The 24,121-nt window shown below is 29.3% G+C and overlaps 3 protein-coding genes across 19 annotated transcripts; 2 read left to right on the top strand and 1 right to left on the bottom strand.

Moving 5' to 3' along the window:
- Positions 1-34: 34 nt before the first annotated feature.
- On the top strand, positions 35-4,193 carry Cdc50 (cell cycle control protein 50A). 2 transcript variants are annotated; one of them, XM_083090375.1, is made up of 5 exons: positions 35-225; positions 612-1,442; positions 1,570-1,735; positions 2,141-2,197; positions 3,005-4,193. In XM_083090375.1, exons 1-4 carry the CDS (start codon positions 174-176, stop codon positions 2,151-2,153), a joined length of 1,062 nt encoding a protein of 353 aa, XP_082946501.1. In that variant the 5' UTR covers positions 35-173; the 3' UTR covers positions 2,154-2,197; positions 3,005-4,193. The 2 variants fall into 2 exon arrangements, with proteins under 2 accessions (XP_082946501.1, XP_082946500.1); XM_083090374.1 differs by lacking the exon at positions 2,141-2,197 and having other exon boundaries at positions 37-225.
- Positions 4,194-5,225: 1,032 nt separating this feature from the next.
- Lqf (epsin homolog lqf) lies at positions 5,226-17,346 on the top strand. 10 transcript variants are annotated; one of them, XM_083090363.1, is made up of 15 exons: positions 5,226-5,450; positions 7,551-7,603; positions 9,153-9,264; positions 10,794-10,886; positions 11,070-11,328; positions 11,578-11,777; positions 11,864-11,915; positions 12,168-12,330; positions 12,431-12,554; positions 12,864-12,951; positions 13,246-13,376; positions 13,450-13,750; positions 13,834-14,013; positions 14,234-14,254; positions 14,864-14,999. In XM_083090363.1, the coding sequence occupies exons 3-14, from the start codon at positions 9,250-9,252 to the stop codon at positions 14,248-14,250; spliced, it is 1,623 nt and encodes a 540-aa protein (XP_082946489.1). In that variant the 5' UTR covers positions 5,226-5,450; positions 7,551-7,603; positions 9,153-9,249; the 3' UTR covers positions 14,251-14,254; positions 14,864-14,999. The 10 variants fall into 10 exon arrangements, with proteins under 10 accessions (XP_082946489.1, XP_082946486.1, XP_082946485.1 ...); XM_083090360.1 differs by lacking the exon at positions 14,234-14,254 and adding an exon at positions 9,515-9,550 and having other exon boundaries at positions 5,229-5,450; positions 9,158-9,264; positions 14,864-17,346; XM_083090359.1 differs by lacking the exon at positions 14,234-14,254 and adding an exon at positions 9,515-9,550 and having other exon boundaries at positions 5,229-5,450; positions 14,864-17,346.
- On the bottom strand, positions 14,662-23,933 carry LOC145966347 (protein C10). Of its 7 annotated transcripts, none has more exons than XM_083090388.1 (5): positions 19,137-19,374; positions 18,593-18,640; positions 18,320-18,496; positions 18,106-18,246; positions 14,662-17,475 (listed from the first exon to the last, which is right to left on the bottom strand). In XM_083090388.1, exons 1-4 carry the CDS (start codon positions 19,138-19,140, stop codon positions 18,113-18,115), a joined length of 363 nt encoding a protein of 120 aa, XP_082946514.1. In that variant the 5' UTR covers positions 19,141-19,374; the 3' UTR covers positions 14,662-17,475; positions 18,106-18,112. The 7 variants fall into 7 exon arrangements, with proteins under 7 accessions (XP_082946514.1, XP_082946518.1, XP_082946515.1 ...); XM_083090392.1 differs by lacking the exons at positions 14,662-17,475; positions 19,137-19,374 and adding exons at positions 18,737-18,907; positions 18,972-19,130 and having other exon boundaries at positions 17,514-18,246; XM_083090389.1 differs by lacking the exons at positions 14,662-17,475; positions 19,137-19,374 and adding exons at positions 18,812-18,907; positions 18,972-19,130 and having other exon boundaries at positions 17,514-18,246.
- Positions 23,934-24,121: the final 188 nt, after the last annotated feature.

The following is a 24,121-nucleotide window of genomic DNA, read 5'->3' as shown; positions in this document are numbered from 1 at the left end:
AGGCGGATTTGCACGTCGCATAATCCATACATGAAAATGGTCCTTAAGGTCGTCGACTGACGTATGACGTATGTCGTTTCGTTCACTTTGCAAATGGCGGTCGATAGCAGTTGAACGCGACACTAGGTTATCGAAGCTTGTCAAATATTAATTAAATATTGTCCCGATAAATTATGACATCCATCAGCGAGGTCGACGCGGTGCCCAAATCGAAAAAACCATCGGGTAAGTATTTCATCAATCGTCGAAGATGATTATCAAGAGCTGGAATATCTTGATTATCGATTAACATTTCGCACGAATTTCGTACATTTTTTATTGTATTATACATATATTATACATATATACGCCAATATTTTATCTAATAATTGATTTTAATAATATTGCATTGATAAAATTCAATTTAATTTTATATATAATTTTGGAATTGTTTTTAAGCAATATATATATTACAAGTTTACCGTTTTAAATTTTTATATATATATATAATTTCTGGGACACCCTGTATATACTTTATATAAAAATCTATATATATTTTACTATAAATCTATATATTATATATCACACACATATACATGCATATATATATGAATCAACTTGGTTGCACACAGATAGCGCATTCAAACAGCAACGATTACCAGCCTGGCAACCAATACTTACAGCTGGCACAGTTCTACCAACGTTTTTTGTAATAGGAGTCGCATTTATTCCAGTCGGTATAGGACTGCTTTATTTTTCTGACGAAGTCAAGGAACAGACTATAGATTACACTAATTGTAATGCCACCAATATCAATGGAAGCGATGGGCAGCCTATGAAGTGTGCAGATGTAATCGTAGCAGGTCATAACACTTCCTGTTTCTGTGAAATAAATTTCACATTACCTGTAGACTTTGTTGGCAAAGTTTACATGTATTACGGCCTGACAAACTTTTATCAGAATCACCGTAGATACGTAAAATCTCGAGATGATAATCAATTGTTGGGACAATTGAGCACTGTTGTTTCGAGTGACTGTGAACCATTTGCCTATGAAGAAGTAAACGACACAAAAATTCCGATCGCCCCGTGTGGAGCCATCGCAAATTCGCTCTTTAGTGATGAGCTCACGCTGTATTCTACAAAGCATAATAAATCTGTGCCATTATTAAAAACTGGTATAGCTTGGCCATCCGATAAAAAAATAAAGTTTAGAAATCCTGAGGGGGATTTGAAAAAAGCATTTGAGAACTTTAGAAAGCCTAAGAACTGGACTAAACATATTTACGAGTTGGATCCAAAAGATGAAAACAATAATGGGTTCCAAAATGAAGATTTAATTGTATGGATGAGAACTGCTGCATTACCAACTTTCAGAAAACTCTACCGTAGAGTTGATCATTCTAAACATGGATTTATTGAAGGTCTACTTGCAGGAAATTACATTCTTAAAGTCAAATATTGTAAGTATAATTTAAACAAATTTTTTTTTAAATATGATCAATAATTATTATTGAAAAATTTTAACTTGATACATGCCTTTTTATATGATATTTTTTTCTTGATATTAGCTTGAAAAAATTTTTTCAGCATTTTCAGTATCTGGCTTTCATGGAAAGAAGAAGATGATTTTAAGTACAACTTCACTTTTGGGAGGAAAGAATCCTTTCCTCGGTATTGCTTATATTGTTGTGGGAAGTTTATGTTTATTGCTGGGCATAGCATTGCTCATTATACATATTAAATGTTCCAAGAGGTAACAATCATATTTATATACTATGTAATGCTTTTCATTCTTGTCTATATAAACAATAAATATATAAAAAATATTCTCTCTAATAACATTTTCAACACAAAGGTGAAGGAACTATCGATTACTCGAACATAAAATGATGTAAAAGCAAAATATATGTTAATATCTTTAATGTTCATAAATGTACTCTTGTGTAACTGTGAAAATGCATAAACGTGTATCAATCTTAAACGATATATCATCTTGTATTTTAATATTCATCTTTATCTAATGTTAATATTAACAAGTAATCTTTTAAGTTAGATTGAAACAGATATTTCGATAAGAGAGATTTATAAAGAGAGATTCTCGAGATTTTTTTTTTTTTACAACATGAGTTGATAATTTAATTTGATATATGTTATACAGCAAACTAATGTAAAGACGACTACAAGAAAGTATACTTAGGGCACCATATATGTTCTTGTAAGTGTTTGTGATATTGTGTTATGTCTACCCTTCTGTAATTGATTTGTAAAATATTGCCTTGTATATAATGGAATATGACTAATCGAGTGTCTTGTCGTTATAATTTATTATTTCAATACTGACAGTATAAAAGATGTGTATTTTAATAGTAATCATAACAAATAAAAATCACGCTCGACTAGTTATATTTATGTGTATTGTATGCTTTGTCAAGATGTATATGTATCTTTCTGCATACATCAGAAGAATGAGATATTTATATTTAAAATGCTGCTATGTGTAATTTTTTCTTTAATAGATCAACTTTAATTTCAACAATTGTTTAATCACAACAATTTTATATTGTTTGAAAGTAAAAATGTATATCTATAGAAGCTATTTTTTTTAGAAGATATATGTGAAATTAATAGGCGCAAAGTAAAAACTTATCGAAACGCGCGATTTTGTGATGTTTATTGTAGTTTTGCTTTTTACATTATATTAAGGATATAATTTATATATTAAGATTATATATTATTAAGTAATAAAAGAAACAATGCTTGTCTGTGTGGCATAAAACTATGATGTAAATTATTTCTATCAAGAGATATGAGTAAATATATAAATAGCATGTAGCATGTCCTGAAGAAAAATATTTACTTCAATTTATACGATACATATTTCTCTAATTTATTTGTATTGCTATATTTAAAAAAATTTTAATTTCTTCTATGCTTTAATAATTGTTGGTTTTATTTTATTATCAAGAACAATAGCAAAAGTTTTTGTTTCTATTTATCATATACATATATTTTTGTTTTTTAGTACTACCGACATGATCAATGTGACTCCGACTACAGAATATCATTAGGAGTGATTCCTCTACGAATTCCTCACGAAATGAGCATAACTCTATCAATGCGGATAAATTATTGGCTTACATTGTTTTAAGAGTGATTCTTTTCTATTCAACAATATTTATTTTCGTTTAATTATCATAAACGAAAATATGGATGAAAACGGTAAAACAATCAATCAAAAATTTCTTATTTATTTAAAAGATAATTATCTTTTAAAATCTTTCAACCGCGAGCTTCAGTATTGTTATATAAAATGTAGAACATAATAGGATATTTGTAACTGCATTATATATTCTTGGAATTATATTGCAAGTCACAAATTTTTCAATTATAACGCCCAGTTAAAAATATTTGAAGTTTAATTGACAATCCAATCAATTATCGATAATTAACATTTAATGTTAATATTTAATATTAATATTTAATTGAGTTATGAATCCTATTATGAAATACTACAAAGCTAACAAAAGTATTATACAAATGACTGTACAATACTAAAACAAAATATTTATATTCCATTTGCGAGATAGTAATTTTTTATAAGATACTCTTTTATTATATTAAAAAAATGCACTTTGATGCATTTGTTGATGCATATTTATTGTATATACATTTGTGTTGATATAATTACAAAATCTTTACTGCAAATTTTGAATCTTGGAAATATAAAGATATAGAAACTGTAATTAAATTGCAATTAAATATTTTTACATTTCTAAAGATATAGAAATATATATTAAATGTTTTCTTGTGTAAATAATTTCATGCAATACAACAGTATAAAATTAGTTTTTCTTTTTAGCACAATTTTATTTAATTAACTTCGATGCATACAAATGCAAGAATAATTTTAATATTATATAATTTGATCAGATAAATAAATATCCTTAAAATGCACAAAAATTTCTTTAAAATGTTGTATCGTATGAACAAGATCATTGATGCTGTTATTTGAAAATTAATATTCAATATTTTTGTAGTTTCTAAATGTTTTGAAAATATTAGATATAGGAAGAATATAATATATTGCATTTCTAGAAATTACTTGTGTTACTGTAAAAAGTGTTATGTACATATTTTCAGTAATATATAATTATGTATGTGTTTCTTTTCATAAAAATTTTTTATTACTATTAATAAAAATAGCTACTATATTTACATTTTTTATTAATCAGGTAATAAAAATAAACTAACTGTAACATTTTGATATCATGCAAATATGTGGTTTATAAAAGTATTCAAATATTTATGCAATTTTTGAATAGTAAAGCTATTTGAATACTTTCATGTTCTACTGTATTGTCTCTATATAAAATGTTCAATAAGTTAAACTTCTCTACAGAGAGAGAGAAAGAGAGAGATAATTGCATTATCAGGATTGCATTTTGGTTGTTGTGCCTTAACTAAAAACACTGTACTATGATTACATATATATATATATGAATATTATGCGCGCAGCGCATCTAATTTATACAAAAATTTAGAAGGTATAACTTTGTGATTACTTTGTAACAACACAAAAACAAATTGTTAAAGTTGCAGTATAAATAGAATATTTGTAAAATCAATCTAGTCGACTATGAATGTAACAATAAATAAAAAGAAATCATTAAAATGTATCGTAATCCCTCATTTTTAGATAGACAAAGAATTTAAATTAAATTAACATTTATGTACTTATTAAAATAATTTATGTACTTTCTCAATAAAAATGCTTATAATGATTAATTGTAATTAACAAATTTTAATTATTGATGGAAACGATAAAGCTCCAAATATGCATGTTTTTGAAAATTTTATTTAATTTAATTTTATTTAATTGTTTGGGGTTCAGAAAGGTCACATGTACTTGTGACAAAAAGAGATTACAGTTGAAAGATAAGATAAATCTTTTATACATTTCTTTGTAATTGTAAAAATCATATTTATAATATGATATTTTTTTGTATTAATAATTATTATATTAATATAATATTATTTTATAATATTATATTATATTAATATTATTATATATATTATTATATCGTTGTTGTAATTAATATTATTGTGTAATATTAATATTATTGTTAATATTATTGTATATATTATTATATCGTTGTCATGTCATGACGTTATTTCTCAATCGAACGAAAGTCTCTCACATCACCAGTGACGACGACTAGGAAAACACAGAGAACCCATCGCTTACGAACGCAACGCAAATTGACGCAAATGCTCGTGCGCGATGCTCGCGCGACGAGCGGAGCGGAAATATTTTCGAGCGCCATCTTGCCCCATCTTGCAACCATAGTAATTCGTCAGTGCCTGTGAATGGATTTGTCATAAGTGTCTTATACTATTTCGTCTCTCCCCGATCGGTTCGAAAGTTCCGAATCCTCAAAATTCCCGAGTGGTACCCGCACCCACGCGAGGTGAGTACAAAAGCGTCGTCGTCCTCGTCGTCATCATCGTCGTCATCCTCGTCGTCCTCGTCGTCCTCCTCCTCGTCGTTGTCGCGAAACGAAACGAAACGAAGCGGATGCAACGGGATCACGCGAGGAATTTCGCGCCTGACGTTTACCACGCGACCGTTATTCGGTCCCTCGCCAAGACGAGCAACGAGAACAGCTGGGCGAACGTCAGATTCCTCGTCGACGTTGCGCGACCCCACCCGTCTCCCCCGCGAGTCACGGCTCCGAGAAATCAGAGCAGAAAGAAAGAGAGAGGGAGAGGAAGAGAAGAGAGAGAGAGAGAGAGAGAGAGAGAGAGAGAGAGAGAGAGAGAGAGAGAGAGAGAGGAGGATACGTGCGATACTTGGCGAAATTGACGTAGAGTATCGTGTATATCTACCTCGCGGCGAGGATCCCTCCGGGGATCGATCATAGGTGTGTACCATCTCTCTCTCTCTCTCTTTCTCTCTTTCCTTAAGTCACGGCTGGCCGAGTGAATGAGCGACGCGAGGTTGCTCTTTAAACAACGGGGAACGCATTCGTCCGTTTCTCGCCAGCTCTCGCGTGTTACTCCCCCGCCGATTTCGTTCGCCTCGCCTGCTCCGACTCCGAAATCCGACGTGGAGAACGTTCGACCCGCGATTTCGCTTCGACTCGGTGAGGAGAGAATCTCGCGAGAATCGACCTCTAGATACATTTAATAGTAATTGTACAATAGCAATAATTTCCTGCTCCAGTGTGTGCGTGTGTGTATGTATATTTCCTGTCGTTCCATCGTTATGTCTACGTGTTACGGTTTCGTATGATGTTACGATGATGTGATGCACCCCGTGTGTTTTCAAGCTGTGTACGAGATGAATTAAAGTTTTCTATCTGGGATTCTCCGTTTTATTTAAAAAAAAATATATACTCTATATAATATATAAAATTTTTTAAAAGACAAAATTCGGAAGTATATACTCTCTTTGTAACATTTCTGTAACATTAATCCTATAATTGTAATATAACTGTTATATATAATTGTAATATAATTGTAATCCCTCTAAAAAAATCTTACAAAGGTAAAAAAAGTACGCCAAGTACATAAAAAATATTCCATCTTGTATGCAACAAAACGTTTAATAAAAAAATATCGCTAAAAATAATTTATAAAAATTTTCCCTCAAAAATTATATATAATTTTCCTAAAAAAAAATCAAAACTAAATATGAAATCAATAATTGTAATATAACTGTTATATATAATTGTAATATAATTGTAATATAACTGTTATATATAATTGTAATATAACTGTATATATATAATTGTAATATAACTGTTATATATAATTGTAATATAACTGTTATATATAATTGTATATAATATAACTGTTATATATAATTGTAATATAACTGTTACATATAATTGTAATATAATTGTAATATAACTGTTATATGTATATAATATTAATACGCGAGCTGGTATATGTCAAATAAAAAATTAGATGATACAAAAGGGCAGAGAGGACAATGATCAATACTTCCATGGTCAATGTATAATGCTGTTAACGTGATAGATGGAAACCTTATAAAGGATTCCACTTATTATGTAATAGTTTAATGCAACGTTCCTACTTTTTTTTTATTGGCAATTTTTGTACTCTTCACTTTCCGTGAAGAGTTCCGAGAGATATCTGCATAGTCATGCTTAGAAGGAAAACATTTATTGCATGTTTTGACAAGCATATCCTGTCATTATAAATTCAAATGACACCGATATCTCACTTGTTGATATACAAACTGATAAATATTATTAATAATCTTTTATTAATTATCACTTTAGAGAAGCACATCTAATAGCATCAAACTCATTCGCAAAAATTACAGCAAGCTCCCAAGCTTGCTAATTTAATCCTTAGACATTGTGAAATTTTCTTCTTCATCGGTTTTTTATATATTAATAATTACATACAAATGTACGCTGATAATACATTGCTCCTCTTGAATAAAATACTATCTATGCTAGGACCGCTACGATAAGATAAGCAACAAACATAATAATACAAGCATGTTGTAGACGATAAAGATTTCTTTTTTTTTACAGAGAAAAGCAGTACAATTTGTTAAAGGAAGGTGTACATCTTTATCTCCATCAATGTAAGTTGCTTTTTTTCGCATGTATTATATCATCTGCAAGTAGGGCTTGACAGCGTAGGTTTTATTTTTCCTTGCGTAGATTAAAAATTTTTTAAAAGACTAAATTCGGGTTTATTTCCCAACTCAATGCTTTGCTTGTCAAAAATCTTATTTTTAAAAAAACAGCGACAAAACAGGCATGAAGTTTTATGATTTCGGATTTTCAAATCATAGTTTTTTTTTATACACATAAAGTTGATCTTTTTTTTTTACTACCTAGCATATTTTGATACATTAATTTAAATATATACAGGGTGTTCGGAAATTCAACCAACAAATTTTCAGAGATTGTCGGGGACACCATAAGAATCATTTTTTGCAAATGAACCTGGGGTCGGAAACGTGTCATTACATCGCTACGGCATACGGAGTGTTCAAAAGAGTCGGGACCTCGAAATATCACAAAAAATTGTTTCAAACAAAAGTTGTAGGGTGTAGAAAGGTCTATTTACTGGCGCCATGTGTTTGACTTTGGATGGCGTCGCCAAGGTCACGACAAGGCCACCTTGAATTTTTGAAATGGAACTCTCCACTTTTTATTGCATATTCTTGTAGCCCTTCAAAAATTGCCGTAGCGATGTAATGACACGTTTCCGACCCCAGGTTCATTTGCAAAAAATGATTCTTATGGTGCCCCCGACAATCTCTGAAAATTTGTCGATTGAATTTCCGAACACCCTGTATATCTCTATTACAAAAAATAATAGATATAATAAAAAAAAACATAATTGCGCGTACTCGTCTTTGAGAAAATTAAAGGCACAGAAAGTTACTGTTTTCTAACAACACCATGTCATTAAATTATTATAAAAGTACTTTTTTGCAGAATATTTTTAATTTTGTAAAAAAAAATGATATATATTTGATAGATAGTGACATTTTGTAAAGGCCGTGGGAGCCAATGTATATGTTGTAAATCAATATTTAACCATGTATGTGTATGTACATGTATGTATGAGGGTGTAATTATGTATTTATTTTTTCTTAGCAAAAAAATGTGAACTGTATTATTAAAACAAGGTATATATACCAATTCATGTTATGACGTATAGGAGAAAAATCTTTAAAAAAACGTATGAGTTGTGCCTATTTTGGAGACAGAATAAAAATTTCTTTTTTTTTTCTTTGACAGCTACTGCAATTATTATAATTATAATCACTTCTCTTATGTTAGCGATTTGCAAATATATTAAATACAGGGTGTCCGTAAAGGTCATTGTATAAATTTGGTCCCGATCTTTACGAACACTGTGTATATATATTATGTATACATCACACTATTATTTTTTTTTTTGCGCACATAATTTCATAATTTTAGAATTTATTTATGAAAAATTTATCGACTCTCGCCATTGTAAAATTTCATGTAATATTCATTTGCATAATACTAGTATTTAACAAATTAAATGTGTCATTATCATCCATATACACAAAATGATGTGTCATGCATTAAGTAATATGGTAAATGTACATGAAATTCCCGACACTTATTTATCGTGTCATCTGATAGTCTAGGCTTTTGTTGTGATTCGGAGTATTTGGAAGTTTTCTATATTTCTGGACAAGTCTCTTCGTCAACGACACCAGCGATATTTCATTAGTCAAGAATGGCAATGCAGAAGGTAAATTTAGTGTTCACTGATTGATAAATTAACTGCACTTACTTAACAACGTGAAACTCGATGTTAAAGCATATTATTAGAGAAGATCTCTGTGTTTCAGTAAATAATATCTGTCAATCTCTGTGAAGATAATTTCTTATTTTTTTCATCAGAAAAATTATTGTTATGTGTTATATGATCTATATTCAAGTTATTTTAATTTATCAATCTTTTTGTTATATGTATATGGCGCACCTATATCGGTTTACAGCATTTACCAGCAGAATAAATATCATAATGATGATAGGTAATGAAACTGATAATGACAAATGTACATTATGCAAGTCAGTATTGCATTAAATATTGTTATATAACTATTTGGGCTCGATTTTGATTTTACATCTTGCCACTGTACTCCATATAATCCTACAAGTAACACTTATGTGAAAAGACAAGAGTTAAATGACGATAATTAAATTATATTATAGGCACATCTCAGAGAAAATTTTCTTGCGAAATAATATAAATTCAAAGAAACATTATAGATGGATTTGTTTTGATCTCAAAACGCTCTCGACAACACTTTTTTTATATTTCTAGACCAAGTACGTAAGCGTATATATTTTTAAATATATTTTTAAATATATTATTAATAGATCATTGGAAAATTTATGAAGCGAATTATACGTTGAAAAGTGCAGATTCTAAAGTAAAAATATAATTTATAATTAAAAGTGCTTTGTGTGTTTTGTTTTTTATTTCTCTCTTTATTTAGTAGCGTATGGAATCATTTTATTCAAGTATTCCCCTTTTTGTATATTTAATTCGATATATAATTATTTTGTATTAATAAAGTAATATTTAATTGCATCGTGATTCACATTTAAATTATATTTAATACACAAAGTAAAGTAATGATTACACTAGTAGTGTAAATGCATACACACAATCGTATTTATTAATTAATTTCTTTTATAGTTAATGGTTTTATGAAAATATATATGATAATATAATACAAATTATATATTCTTTTTAATCCTTTGGTTTGGTATCAACTTAATTTTTTTGCATGCTTTAAACTCTAAACACTTTCTGCTGTTAATTAATTTCTATATCCAAGTATATCTTATACTAAAAAATATGGTTTTAACATGTAATATATATTACTGGTTTTGTAGTGTACGAAATAACGCATACTTAGTTGCATGGCTTTCATATAAGTAAAATACCCATATTTATTATCAGATGTTACTCGCATCATAATTGATTTGTATCTTGTTATATAAAAATTATGTAAAATTATATAAAAAATTATGTAAAATTATATAAAAATTGCATATTTACATTAGAAATTAATTAAAGTAGATTTACAAAACTCTCTCTCTATGAATCTCTATATTATATAAATTCCATAAAAAATTTTACTTTCAAATGTCTGATATAACATATGGTGTTGTACTTTTTGCATTTGAATGTGATAATAAATATGGGTTTCTGGGAGTAAAATACATAATACTACAATTGAATAACATATAGCGATAATATTTTAGATGAGAAGACAAGGTCAAGACGTCATGCAGGTGAATCTGGCAGGTATCAGGCGAGATATTATGAATCTTGCCCATAACTACAGCAATGCTCAGGTAATTAATAAAATTTATGTTATTCGATATTCTTCATTATTAATATGTAAAAATGATAACGAAACTTTTCAAAGTAACTATTATTTGACATTGAAAAAAAAACGAGTTAAATCTAAATATATAAAAATTTTGGATATCACACAAAATTTGATTGATAATTTGATTGATTATTCTCTTATATAGAAAGCTGTACGAAAAGCTACCAGCAATGATCCTTGGGGTCCAAGCAGTACACTTATGGCGGAAATTGCCGACTTAACATACAATGTTGTAGCATTTACGGAAATTATGCAAATGCTATGGAAAAGATTAAATGATCATGGGAAAAACTGGCGACACGTATATAAAGCCCTAGTTCTGTTAGAATACCTTATTAAAACGGGAAGTGAAAAGGTAGCGCAGCAGTGCAAAGAGAATATTTTTGCCATTCAAACCTTAAAAGGTAACAAATACTGAAATCTCATTTTATAATATATGAAATTATTGAATGTGTTTTTTTACACATTCGATATATTATTGAATATTTAAAAATTTGTAGATTAATCAAATTTGCATTAAAAATCTGTAGATTAATAAAATTTGCATTAAAAATCTGTAGATTAATAAATTAAAACATAAATAAAACAATTAGGAATAATAATAATGTTTTAAAGGCATATTTTTCTAACACAATTCAATCGTTTTTGCATAGATTTTCAATATATGGATGGGCATAAGGATCAAGGAATTAACGTGAGGGAAAAAGCAAAACAATTAGTGGCCTTATTAAAAGATGACGAGAGATTGAGAAACGAGCGAGCTAGAGCATTGAAAGCAAAGGAGAGATTTGCACAATCAGTTAGTGGCTTTGGAAGTGATGGTTTAGATACTATGTCACCTGTTAGTAGTGATGTAAGTAATATATTCTCCATGAATATTATCTCGATTAACTATCTAAAATTTTAATTTATAATTCATGCAATATTATTTTGTTCCAGTTTCAAGATTGGGAGCCTTGTCACTTATCCGATTTATCGACTAGACGTGCAAGTAAGTTTTTTTAATATATAAATATTAATTCTCCTATTATCTTAGAATTAATCTTTTATCTTTAAAATTAAGATTGTTATGAGAATTTTTGTATCTGTCCTAGTTTTTCTTATCATATCTTACATACCTTTACATGTCTATATATCTTTTTATAAGTATGATAAACAGAAACTACTTACTTATAAAAATTATGTACGATAAACAGAACTATTTGCTTTATATAAAAATTAATACAATAAATTTATCTTTCAGCGGAACTGGAAGCCGCGAGACCGCAAACGGTAGGCGAAGAAGAGTTACAACTACAGCTGGCCTTGGCTATGTCTAGAGAGGAAGCGGAACAAGAGGAGCAAAGAAGACGCAGCGACGATGTTAGATTGCAATTAGCTCTCAGTCAGAGTCAGCAAGATTTTAAGTGAGTAATCATATAAATCAAAATTTCCAGTAAAATCTAGTAATTTAATGCGACGAACGGTCGATTTTACATTTATGTATCAATGTCATATGAATTTCAGAACTCCGCAATCTGAAAAGCAAAGTCATATGCTTGATTTACTCGATGTAAATCTAGGAGAAGCGAGCGGCCCTTCGGTACAAACTGATCCTTGGGGTATCCCGGTAACACCACCAAGACCACAGGTACCTGTTCATTATTCCAGCCAATCTTAAAATTAAACGATTGCACTTTGCATGATAACACGAGATCGTTTTTGCATGATGCACCACAGTCTTTGGATTTATCTGAGTTTTATGAGTACAAGGTATATCCTTGATGAATGTTAGAGGACAGTGTATTTAAAGTAACGTGTATATGTGTGTGTATGTGTGAGATAAAATAATATCTTTATAAAATAATTGAATAATAATAATAATGTTTTAAAGGCATATTTTTCTAACACAATTCAATCGTTTTTGCATAGATTTTCAATATATATTCTTGTTTTACAGCCGCAAAACGACCCATGGAGCGTTCCAACAACGAGTAGCGCATCACCTGCGGTAGACCCGTGGACGCCCGTTCCTCCACAACGACCAAGTGAGTCTCATTATCCTGGCAAAGAAGATTCTAGATATGATTAAATTATAAACTTTTATTTAATTCTCGTATTTTTATTCTTTTTGCATGTTCTTACATCTTTAATGATTTTGGGTAATGATCTCAGGCTCTTCAGGTTAGATATAAATTAACAATATTAATTTATAATTTTATTTTCCGCCGTTTTTCACGATTTAGCAAAGTTGTATTTGAATCTTTTTTGGAAAATATATTTCATTAACGAATCACTTTGTGAATAATCGATTATGGTGAAATTATCATTTTTAATTCTAGCGGCCGCTATCGATCCATGGCGTGCACCTGCTCCGTCTCCTGCTACGGTCGTATCCCCTCCTCGCATAAACGATCCTTGGTCACCAGTATTCGCTGGTGCTACTACTGAATCGGAGACAAGCAAAGTGCAGGTAATATAAATTTGTTCTCTGATTGAAGTTCCACGATTCATAAATACTCATCTGTGAAATTTTTTTATCACAGGCAGCTCAAGATGACACAACATCCTCATCACCAGCTTTTAACAATTCAACCTTGACACAGAATATCGGATTTGCCGCGCAATCGCCCCAAAATATAGGATTCAATTTGCCGCCGGCGTCTTCGGTTACCACCTTTAGCACTACTACCAACGGTTTTAATGGCACAGGACCAGGTTTTAATAATTTTTCCACTCAAAACAACGGTACTGCCGCCGCGAAGAGTCCGCTTAGCGATTTAGACGAATTTGATGTGATTACCAACAGGGGAAAACTCGGAGCCAGTCCACAGACGGTTAATAATGGTATTTGAATCATTAAATCATGCAATTTTTTTCCAATAATTCTTCATTAAAATTATATAATTGAAAATTGTATAATTGAATAGATGCTATTACAACATCAGGGGACCCTTTTGATCTGGAAAGCATGGCTGAAAATCTTTCTGCTAGTACTGGTGCTGTAAAGAAGACCCCACAATCCTTTTTAGGGGAGAACTCGGCGCTCGTTAATTTGGATAACCTTGTCAGCGCTTCGGCAATTAAGCCTACGGCTCCCACGCCTGCAGGTAAACTTTTATTCGCACATTTCGTATAAGTAGAACGTATAAATATCGAGAAAGAAAAGTCCAGTATTCAAAATGAGGATACAGAGAATTCTATTGATCTCAAAAACATATATATTTTTTAATATATTCCACATTAAAACCTAATTAAAATAATATCCATCTCTCTCTCTCTCATGGAAAATATATTTTATTCTGTAACATACCCTATGTCTGCAAATAGCATTTCATTGGAAATAAATTTGTGAGTATGAATAACATGATTAAGAGTATGGCATGGTTGCATGATTATTATATGCAATATAATTTACTATGCTTGTTATATATAATGATGTATTTTATATATTGTTCCAATCTATTATTCTTTTTTAAATTAAAAGAGTACTGTGATTTAGATCTTTCTTTGAATATATAATATTGTAATAAAATAAAATTCTTTTTCTTTACAGATAAGTTTAATTCTTTTTAGATATATATTCTTAATTTCTGCAATTATACATATTTTTGTCTCTTCTAAAATATATTTATTAATATAAAATGAGACAATATATATTAAACTGTAATAATTAGACAAACTTGAAAATTGAAGGATATATTAAAAATATGTAAAATTAGGAATAAGCAATATGACAATGAAAAGCAAAAAATGGGAAATTTTATATTTTACGTATAAATATAAAATATTTATTCCTTTTTGTACTTTTACAAAATGACATTTGTTATTTTCACTCAAGATATTGATAAAAATCTTGAATATTGATACATTAAAAAACATTTAAATGCCTGAAACAAATTTTCATAATGAGTATCAAAAATTATTGTACATTAATAGTCGATATGAATATATTTGCAGCAACTATGTCATATACAGCAAATCCATTTGCAACTGTGACTCCACCACCCCGTCCTTCAATCAATCAGATTCGACAGGATCCATGGACAGCGAATACAACTTCTGTGGCTAATCCGTTCCTCTCGTAGCCTGATCGATTAATCGAAAGCTTCATAGTTATTGCGATTTACGAGACGTGGTTTGCAATTCTACATGTAACTATGTACGGTATAGATTTCGGTTACAACGGCAAAACATGATTTTAATTATATAGCAATTATGCATGGAGAGACGCGAATAAGATCAATGTGAGACAAAGAAAGCATCTTCATCGATGAATACTTTATCAATAACTTCAAGCATTACTTTTCGATGGATTATATTATTGCAACACACTTATATTCGTTATACAAGTTTTTTTCTTTTTTGCATGTATTACTCGCTTTTTAAAGTTTATCGTGGAGTAATCACCTAAACAACACTAACAAGTAGAGTGTGGCATACGCATAGTTAAGAAAATTGGTGATTAAAAGAGATACAACATATAAATCATGTTTTAACTCAAAACGCTTAAACGATCCCAAGGTGGCGACTGGATTTTATATATATACACTCCTTTCTCTATATAATCTATATTTTCTATGTGTATGAATTGATTCAAAGGAAGATTGCTCAGCAATATCATTTTTGCTGCTGGGAGAGAATGTAACATAACGCTGGCGTTGAGATCAGTTTATGCGTTTTATATTTGTACACACGTTTTCTATAGTAAAAAAAAAACCCAACAAAACGAGATCGTGAGACTGTAATCGTAATTTGCAAAAGCACTATTATATATCGAACATAATTCCGTTCGCTGTTATACGCTTAAAATGTGTCGATTATAAAAAAATCAATGTTGTGGCTTGCTTTCTCAAAAAAGAATCCGTAATTCTAAAGACAGCTAATATGTTGCAAAGTGTACGCAATTTTCTTACATAGCCAATCATATACTGTATAGTCAATCATTTCTACAAATTACTTACTGCGACCTATGACACACCAAGGCACATTTAAACGAAAATGCAACTGTGAAAGTAGCATTCACGCTAACGACACATAAGTACTAATGAAAAAAACTGCATTATTTTTATTATCTCTCGATTTTGGGTTTTAATCAATCATAAAACATATTTTATGCAGATTTGGCATAGCGAAAGAATCAAATTGAAAAAAAAAAACGATAATAAGTGTGTCTATTCGAGAATCATTGATATTTAAATGAATTGAAATAACAATGCGTTATTTCTAAAGTTTTTTTGCAATTTAACCGTTTGCATCAACACCCAAAGTCATATAAAAGTGAAATTATTTGTAAGATAAATTTATAACAAATTTACAAGATGTTCTTGCCTATTTGCTATCATGTTTTTTTTAAAACACGAATGACTCGAAAATATGAATCTTCTTTTCTTTATGCATAAGACAAATTATAGACAGATCTTGATTTATATAGGAAATGTACATAATATTACATAGCATATCGTTCTCATTTGTCAAGTATTTGTATAGTGCCCTTAACAGATATATAGAAAATTTTTAGTTAACTTTTATTTAAGCTTTTAATGATATTAAAGCTGTATTTTTTCAATATTATTGTTTGGGTTTTCTGTCTTTGCAGAAAAATTTGCTGAGCTATTCCTTTTCTTAAATTTTTTACCAGTTATATCACTGATACTCTTCTGATTATAAAATATTTGTTTCTTAATATATCCATATTCACTCATGGATAAATAAAGATTATAATATTTTTTCAAATAAAATGAATTTTTTCTCATATGACCTCAGCATCTTTTTCTTCAAAAAAATGATGCATTTTACAGTTTTATACAAAGAACTTTTTCATGCTATACAAGATTGACAAAGGGGGATTATATTCGCTTATCTCTACCCAAGTAAATCAAGTTGCACGAACTGTTCTAAGTAAATGTCAAGAAAATAATTCCAATGTATTATTTATCGTTAAATCTATAATTTCTGTTGGTTTTATGCAATTTTAATATACTTGCTTATATGAGTGAAATTGTATATTTAATATGTATTTATCCAGATGTTCGCCAGAATATGAAGTTAAAATGTATGATACATATAATGAGTGAAAATTTGATTATACAATTTGTTTTTAGAGATTTGGAAATATAAATAATTTATTAGCCATTGTGCCTATTGAATATATAAAAAAGTCACAGCATTCTACATATTTTTCGATTTCGTTTATATCTTTCTTTTTATAATTATATCTTTATTTATTTTATTTATTTTAATAAAGATATATAAATCATGATGTACTCACAACACTTCATCTCTGTGCGAACAGTGGAATATATTTGGTTAGTTTTTAGAGCTAAGATGTAATAGCAAAAAAATTCAAAGAACATTTATATAAATAAATATTATATATTTTAGTAGATTATATGATATACTTATTAATATTATACAAATAAATATACAAAATTTTTAAGTTTTTTCTTCTCCAAATTAAATATTTAAAATTTCTTGGAATTTTATTTTCAACAGAAGGAAATGTGTATATACGAATTTATACTTATATTAGTTGGAATCTATATATTTAAGCAAAAGTATTCAAAAGTATTCTGTAATGAAATGGGGAAAGAACATTACAATATTCTTATTACTCCTTTCATAAAAAAAATGTTATTTATCTTTACACAAATACCCTTACTAGAATACTACATATAAGTTTAACATTAAGTAATGATCAAATAATTTTATATATATATATAATTAATTTGTTAAAATATTAAAAAATACATATAACAAACGAGAAGTGAAACATAATATATCAATATAAAATCATAAGAAACATAAAATCAAATGATAGGTCGGTATTCATAGTCCGATCTTATATTTAAGATTGTCTTAAGTCTGGTCCGAGGTTGACTTAAGACCTCATTCAACCAATCAAATGGCTGCGTAGCATTTCAAGCTCGAACTTAAGACGATCTCAAATATAAAATCGGACTATGAATACCGGCCATAGACTTTAAAAAGCAAATAATAGATTTTATGTTCCTATATCAAAACATATGTTTCGATAGAGAAACATAAAATCTATTATTTGTTTTCCTAGAATGCATGTGATAATTTTCTCAATTTGTATAAGTTATTCTTATTTATGCTGTTGAAATAGTTTTGAAATAAAATAATATATGTACGCAAAGATTTTTCCTATCATAATAATTTATGTATAAATATGACTCAACTGTTTTTCTAGAGAGACGCTTCAGTCGAAGAGTTTATTGTAACCGGTGGAAGGAAATATGAACGGACTTGACTATGTAATTGTGCTACTTCGGCATCTTCTCTCTCTAAAGCTCTAATGAGCTGTGCAAATTGTACAGTTCCTGTTTTGTATACACACAATAATTAATTCTTATTCAATTTTATCGATATATATATCCTCGTATAAATACGCACCTTCTCTTCCCTCTGGAAAACCGTAATTTTTTATGACATCCATTTGAATCTGCGTCACTAATGGAAACACAAACTGCATCATTTTCAACATTTCGTTGCCGGAATTTTCCTTTGCCTCTGTAATCTTTTGCAAGTTCTCTGGTGTATTTAGTGCTGTCAGAATATCTGTCAATACAGCTGTAAAAAAAAAAAAACAAGAAAAGTTTGCTTATATATTGATAATTTTCAGTTATAATATATGATTTTAAAATAAATTGTTTAAACTCTATCTACCTTTCGCAGTTTCTAATGTAAAACCCGGGACACTTGCCATCGCGTACACTATTTAACGTAACAGATAGAAGGTTATATTTCAGCGACGTGTTTTTTTATCGGTTTTAATATTAATTTAATAATTATAAGCAGTAAATTTATTACACAGATCACTGAAATGAATTGTTGTAATTAAATTAATTAAAATATTATACAAATATCAGATATATTTTATACAACTTTCAACACAGTGATGATAAGTATACTGTCTCTTTCCAGACTATCACTCGCAATCTAATGCATTTTTATTCGATAACAGCTGACAGCTATTTCTTTCTAGACAATATTAATGCAATTACGATATTTTAATTTGGGTAATTATTCAGTTTAGCTATCTCACCTCAAATATCAATAAATTTAGGGTCAATCGACACGTTTTTGCATAAAATTAAAGAATCTATCAAAAAAAAAGCGTCGCTCTGCACCGCGAACCGAAATATTCACGATTAAAGTTCACTACTATTTAGGTTAGGGTATCTGTCATACCGATGGCACTAGCACTTACACATGCACTCACATACACCACACACGCGCGCGCGCGCGCAAGGGGAGCCTTCGGCCCCCCTCCCGCACCCCGTCCTCCTCGCTTCGCGTGAAAGTTGCAAATAGGATCCGTAAACTCCTTTGTTAAAATTTGCACCAGCGTTAGTAACGCCATCTGAAAGTGTGCCTTCAGATAATATGAACTAAAAGTTAATATGGCGTTATTTTCCGTGAATATGAATTTTACGCTAATATCAATTCTAATTAATGATTAAATTTAAAAATGGATAAAAATGTAAAATAAATTTTAAAATGCCAATATATTTTCAAAAAAATAAAATATTTATTGTATTATATTTAAAATATGTTTGTGTGTGTGTATAATTATATTTAACTGTATATATTTGAACGTTTCATATATTTTTTTGATAAAGTTTGAGCTGCTTTATATATGTAGTTTTCAAAATTTTTTTGAATTTTTCCAAACAAGATGTTATTTACAAATATGCACCATGTTTTAATGAATTGTTCTGCAATTATTGTTAATAACAATGTTTTATAATATGTTCAATGAAATGTACAAGTTGTAAAACACTCATCATTTATTACTTTTATTAATTTTTCGACAAGTTGAGGTTCATGGCAGATATTTGTAAATTTTATTTCTGCAACTTCTATAGCATGTTTAATACATTGTGATATATACGGACTGTTTAAATAATTATAACATATTTCACATTGAGTTGTTATGTTTTTGCAATTAATAATATTTGTGATCTTGTTTGGATCTATAAATAATTCATTTTCCATAGAGGAAGGTATGGCTGCTTCAGCGTAATCAATTTCGCTTGTTGTCTCAATATTTTTTTATTCTTTAATTAATTCATTTAAATCCATTAATTCTGATAATGCTAGCGTATCATTATGACGTCATCATGATTTTATTTATCACTTAAGTTACCTAAACAAAAATAATTAAAAAATGAGTTAAAGATGACAAAAAGAATCATAAACTTTTAAGTTCAATAATCGCATTATATAATTTTAAAAAGATTGTGTTGCTTAAATATAATTAAAATATACATGAATAATTAAATAAACAAGTAATTGCGTAATATACTTATTTATATATATATATAAATAAGTCACCAAAACATTGCCAAAAGTATATCAAATGAGATCATTATAATTTTTCTATGACTTAAAAATGACTTTTAGGTGACGTCATAATGATGTCATTATGAGTTTCATGTTCTACCTGGGCGTTGCTCCTGATTATTTACATGTTCTTGGTTGTTTATATTTTCTTGATTATTTACATGTTCTTGGTTGTTTATGTTTTCTTGATTATTTACATGTATAAATGGAATTGCGGTATCCTTCAAAAATCGATGATGTGGAGAACAACTATAATCGGTTTCGTGGAAATGTTTATAGCAAACTTTCAGTTTTTGCAAATTACTACTATTACAATTTTTTAAATGTTCTAAGTTTAAACTGTTGATCCATTCAGCACATCTTATCGGATTTTTAGGAAATTTATGTGCTGGAATTTTTACTCCAGATCCACAGCCAGGAACACAACAAGCTCTTCCCATTTTCTTTTCCTTTGAAACAGATCTATTTAACACTGCTTAACACTATTTGACTGTTTAATACTATTGATAACGACTCTACAACGTATGAACATGTGTCTTCAAACGTATTTGATCCGTCATATTGATTTTTTCGGTAGATAGATCATATTATCTGAAGGCACACTTCTAGATGGCGTTACTAACGCTGGTGCAAATTTTAACAAAGGAGTTTACGGACCCTGGTTGCAAAGTGGAACCACAGTATATACAGTAGCGCAACTCCCTGTCGGCACCTTTGAAGTTTGTGTAGCATAAAATGAAATGCGCATGCGCGAAGTCAGCGAGTATACTAGTACTGCCATCTGTACTTTCCTCTCATTCTCTCCTTTGGTTTTCGTTCTCTTTCTAACACATTATAATATGTAATATAAATTAAATTCAATAAAACTTGAATATATGTACATAAAGAAATTGTGAAAAATATAATACAAAATATATAATGCAAATATATATAAAAAATAGTACATATGACATGATGTGAATATTAATTAACCATTTTATATGTCATATATAACTGATAGCAGAAAAGATATATACTCATAATACTCACATATAATTTATAATATATTTACATATTAATACTTATATATATAATTTTTAATATATTTATATATTAATTGTACATACGTATATTCTATATATATATTCAAAAACTTAAAATTAAAAAAAAAACATTTAGATTGAGACTACAATCACTTAAATTTTATTATATAAAATATATATATTTATGAGCAAAATGAATAAAAAAACAAGAAATATATATTTGTTAATAATATATATTTATTTATAAACAGTTGTATTTCGTTAAAAATATTTATTTCACAAACAGACATAATCTTGAAACTAAACCTTTTCTCTCTCAAATCATCTGACCATACCTCAGCTACTCGGTCCACCTCAGCATGAATCAGAAAGAGAGAATGAGAGAGTAGAAGAAGAGAAACAAGAAAGTGTTTTACATTCAATTAAAATACAAATGTGTGAAATACGTTATAACATATATGTCATATAAACGTTTGATGTTTACATCATATAAACATCAAACGTTTATATGACATATATGTTATAACGTATTTCACATTTGTATTTTATTAATTGAATGTAAAACACTTTCTTGTTTCTATTCTTCTACTCTCTCATTTTCTCTTTCTGATTCATGCTGAGGTGGATCGAGTAGCTGAGGTATGGTCAGATGATTGATTTGAGAGAGAAAAAGTTTAATTTCAAGATTATTTCTGTTTGTGAAATAAATATTTTTAACGAAATACAACTGTTTATAAATAAATATATATTATTAACAAATATATATTTCTTGTTTTTTTATTCATTTTGCTCATAAATATATATATTTTATATAATAAAATTTAAGTGATTGTAGTCTTAATCTAAATGTTTTTTTTTTAATTTTAAGTTTTTGAATATATATATAGAATATACGTATGTACAATTAATATATAAATATATTAAAAATTATATATATAAGTATTAATATGTAAATATATTATAAATTATATGTGAGTATTATGAGTATACAGGGTGACCCATTTTAACTTAGGCAGCCAAATAACTCGAAAAATAAGCAAGATAGAGAAAAATGTTTTAGACAAAAGTTGTATGGTTTCGAGGGGGCCATAAGATGGTATCATTGGTTTGACACTGAAGAGTCATTTGAAGGTCACGTGAAGGTCACTTCAATTTTTTTAAATGGAACATCCTATATATTTTTGTACATTCTTGTAGCTCATCTCGAGAGCTTTCCAAAACACTATAATTAAGTACATTTTCGTTAAGTACTTTTTGAGTTATGAGGCTTGAAATAATTTCTTAATTTTACATAAACCGTAAAATATCTTGTAAAATATTCATTTTTCGATTACCTTACCTTAATAGTTTTATGTACAAAATAATGAGAGGAATCAATTGGTGTAAAGAAAACACATAGTTGTTTCGAAGAAAAAATATGTAATTTGCAATTAACAATTCCATATTTTTTCTTAAAAACAACTATGTGTTTTCTTTACACCAATTGATTCCTCTCATTATTTTGTACATAAAAGTATTAAGGTAAGATAATCGAAAAATGAATATTTTACAAGATATTTTACGGTTTATGTAAAATTAAGAAATTATTTCAAGCATCATAACTCAAAAAGTACTTAACGGAAAGGTACTTAATTATAGTGTTTTGGAAAGCTCTCGAAATAAGCTACAAGAATGTACAAAAATATATAGGGTATTCCATTTAAAAAAATTGAAGTGACCTTCACGTGACCTTCAAATGACTCTTCAAGGTCAAACCAATGATACCATCTTATGGCCCCCTCGAAACCATACAACTTTTGTCTAAAACATTTTTCTCTATCTTGCTTATTTTTCGAGTTATTTGGCTGCCTAAGTTAAAATGGGTCACCCTGTATATCTTTTCTGCTATCAGTTATATATGACATATATGATATATATGACATATATTTTATATATAAAATGGTTAATTAATATTCACATCATGTCATATGTACTATTTTTTATATATATTTGCATTAAATATTTTGTATTATATTTTTCACAATTTCTTTATGTACATATATTCAAGTTTTATTGAATTTAATTTATATTACATATTATAATGTGTTAGAAAGAGAACGAAAACCAAAGGAGAGAATGAGAGGAAAGTACAGATGGCAGTACTAGTATACTCGCTGACTTCGCGCATGCGCATTCCATTTTATGCTACACAAAATCGGGAGAGTTGCGCTACTGTATATACTGTGGTGGAACCTCGCTTCGCGTGGAAAGTTGCACCCTATCGTAGGCACCCCTACCGGCGGGGTGGGTGCAGAAGGGTACAACTTTTCACGCGAAACGAGATTCCACTTTGCAACTTTCCACGCAAAGCGAAGGGGACGGGGTGGGTGCGGGAGGGGGGGCCGAAGGCCCCCCTTGCACCCCCCCCGTGTTTGTGTCGGTATGACAGATATCCTAACCTAAATAGTAGTGAACTTTAATCGTGAATATTTCGGTTCGCGGTGCAGAGCGACGCCTTTTTTTGATAGATTCTTTAATTTTATGCAAAAACGTGTCGATTAACCCTAAATTTATTGATATTTGAGGTAGCTAAACTGAATAATTACCTTAATTTGTTTACATTTGCTCAAATGACAGCCACGCGCATTTGACGTTTGTCATATGTTAAGCCGGGTCTACATTGGTCGTATCGTAAGATTGTAAGGTCGTAGTCGTAAAAAATTGACCAATCCCAGTTGAAGTTCAGGAGAATAATCAACTGTGATTGGTCAATTTCTTACGACCAATGTAGACCCGGCTTTATATGTTTCAAGCTACCAAACTGAAAAAACCATTCATAAAGCCGGAT

This window comes from Camponotus vicinus, unplaced genomic scaffold (assembly GCF_025532165.1).
Source record: "Camponotus vicinus isolate PSW18456_S1 unplaced genomic scaffold, iyCamVici1.0 SCAF_2, whole genome shotgun sequence".
Classification (NCBI taxonomy): Eukaryota; Metazoa; Arthropoda; class Insecta; order Hymenoptera; family Formicidae; genus Camponotus; species Camponotus vicinus.
The sequence above is the reverse complement of the archived record's forward strand: the minus strand, read 5'-3'. Positions and strand labels throughout refer to the sequence as shown.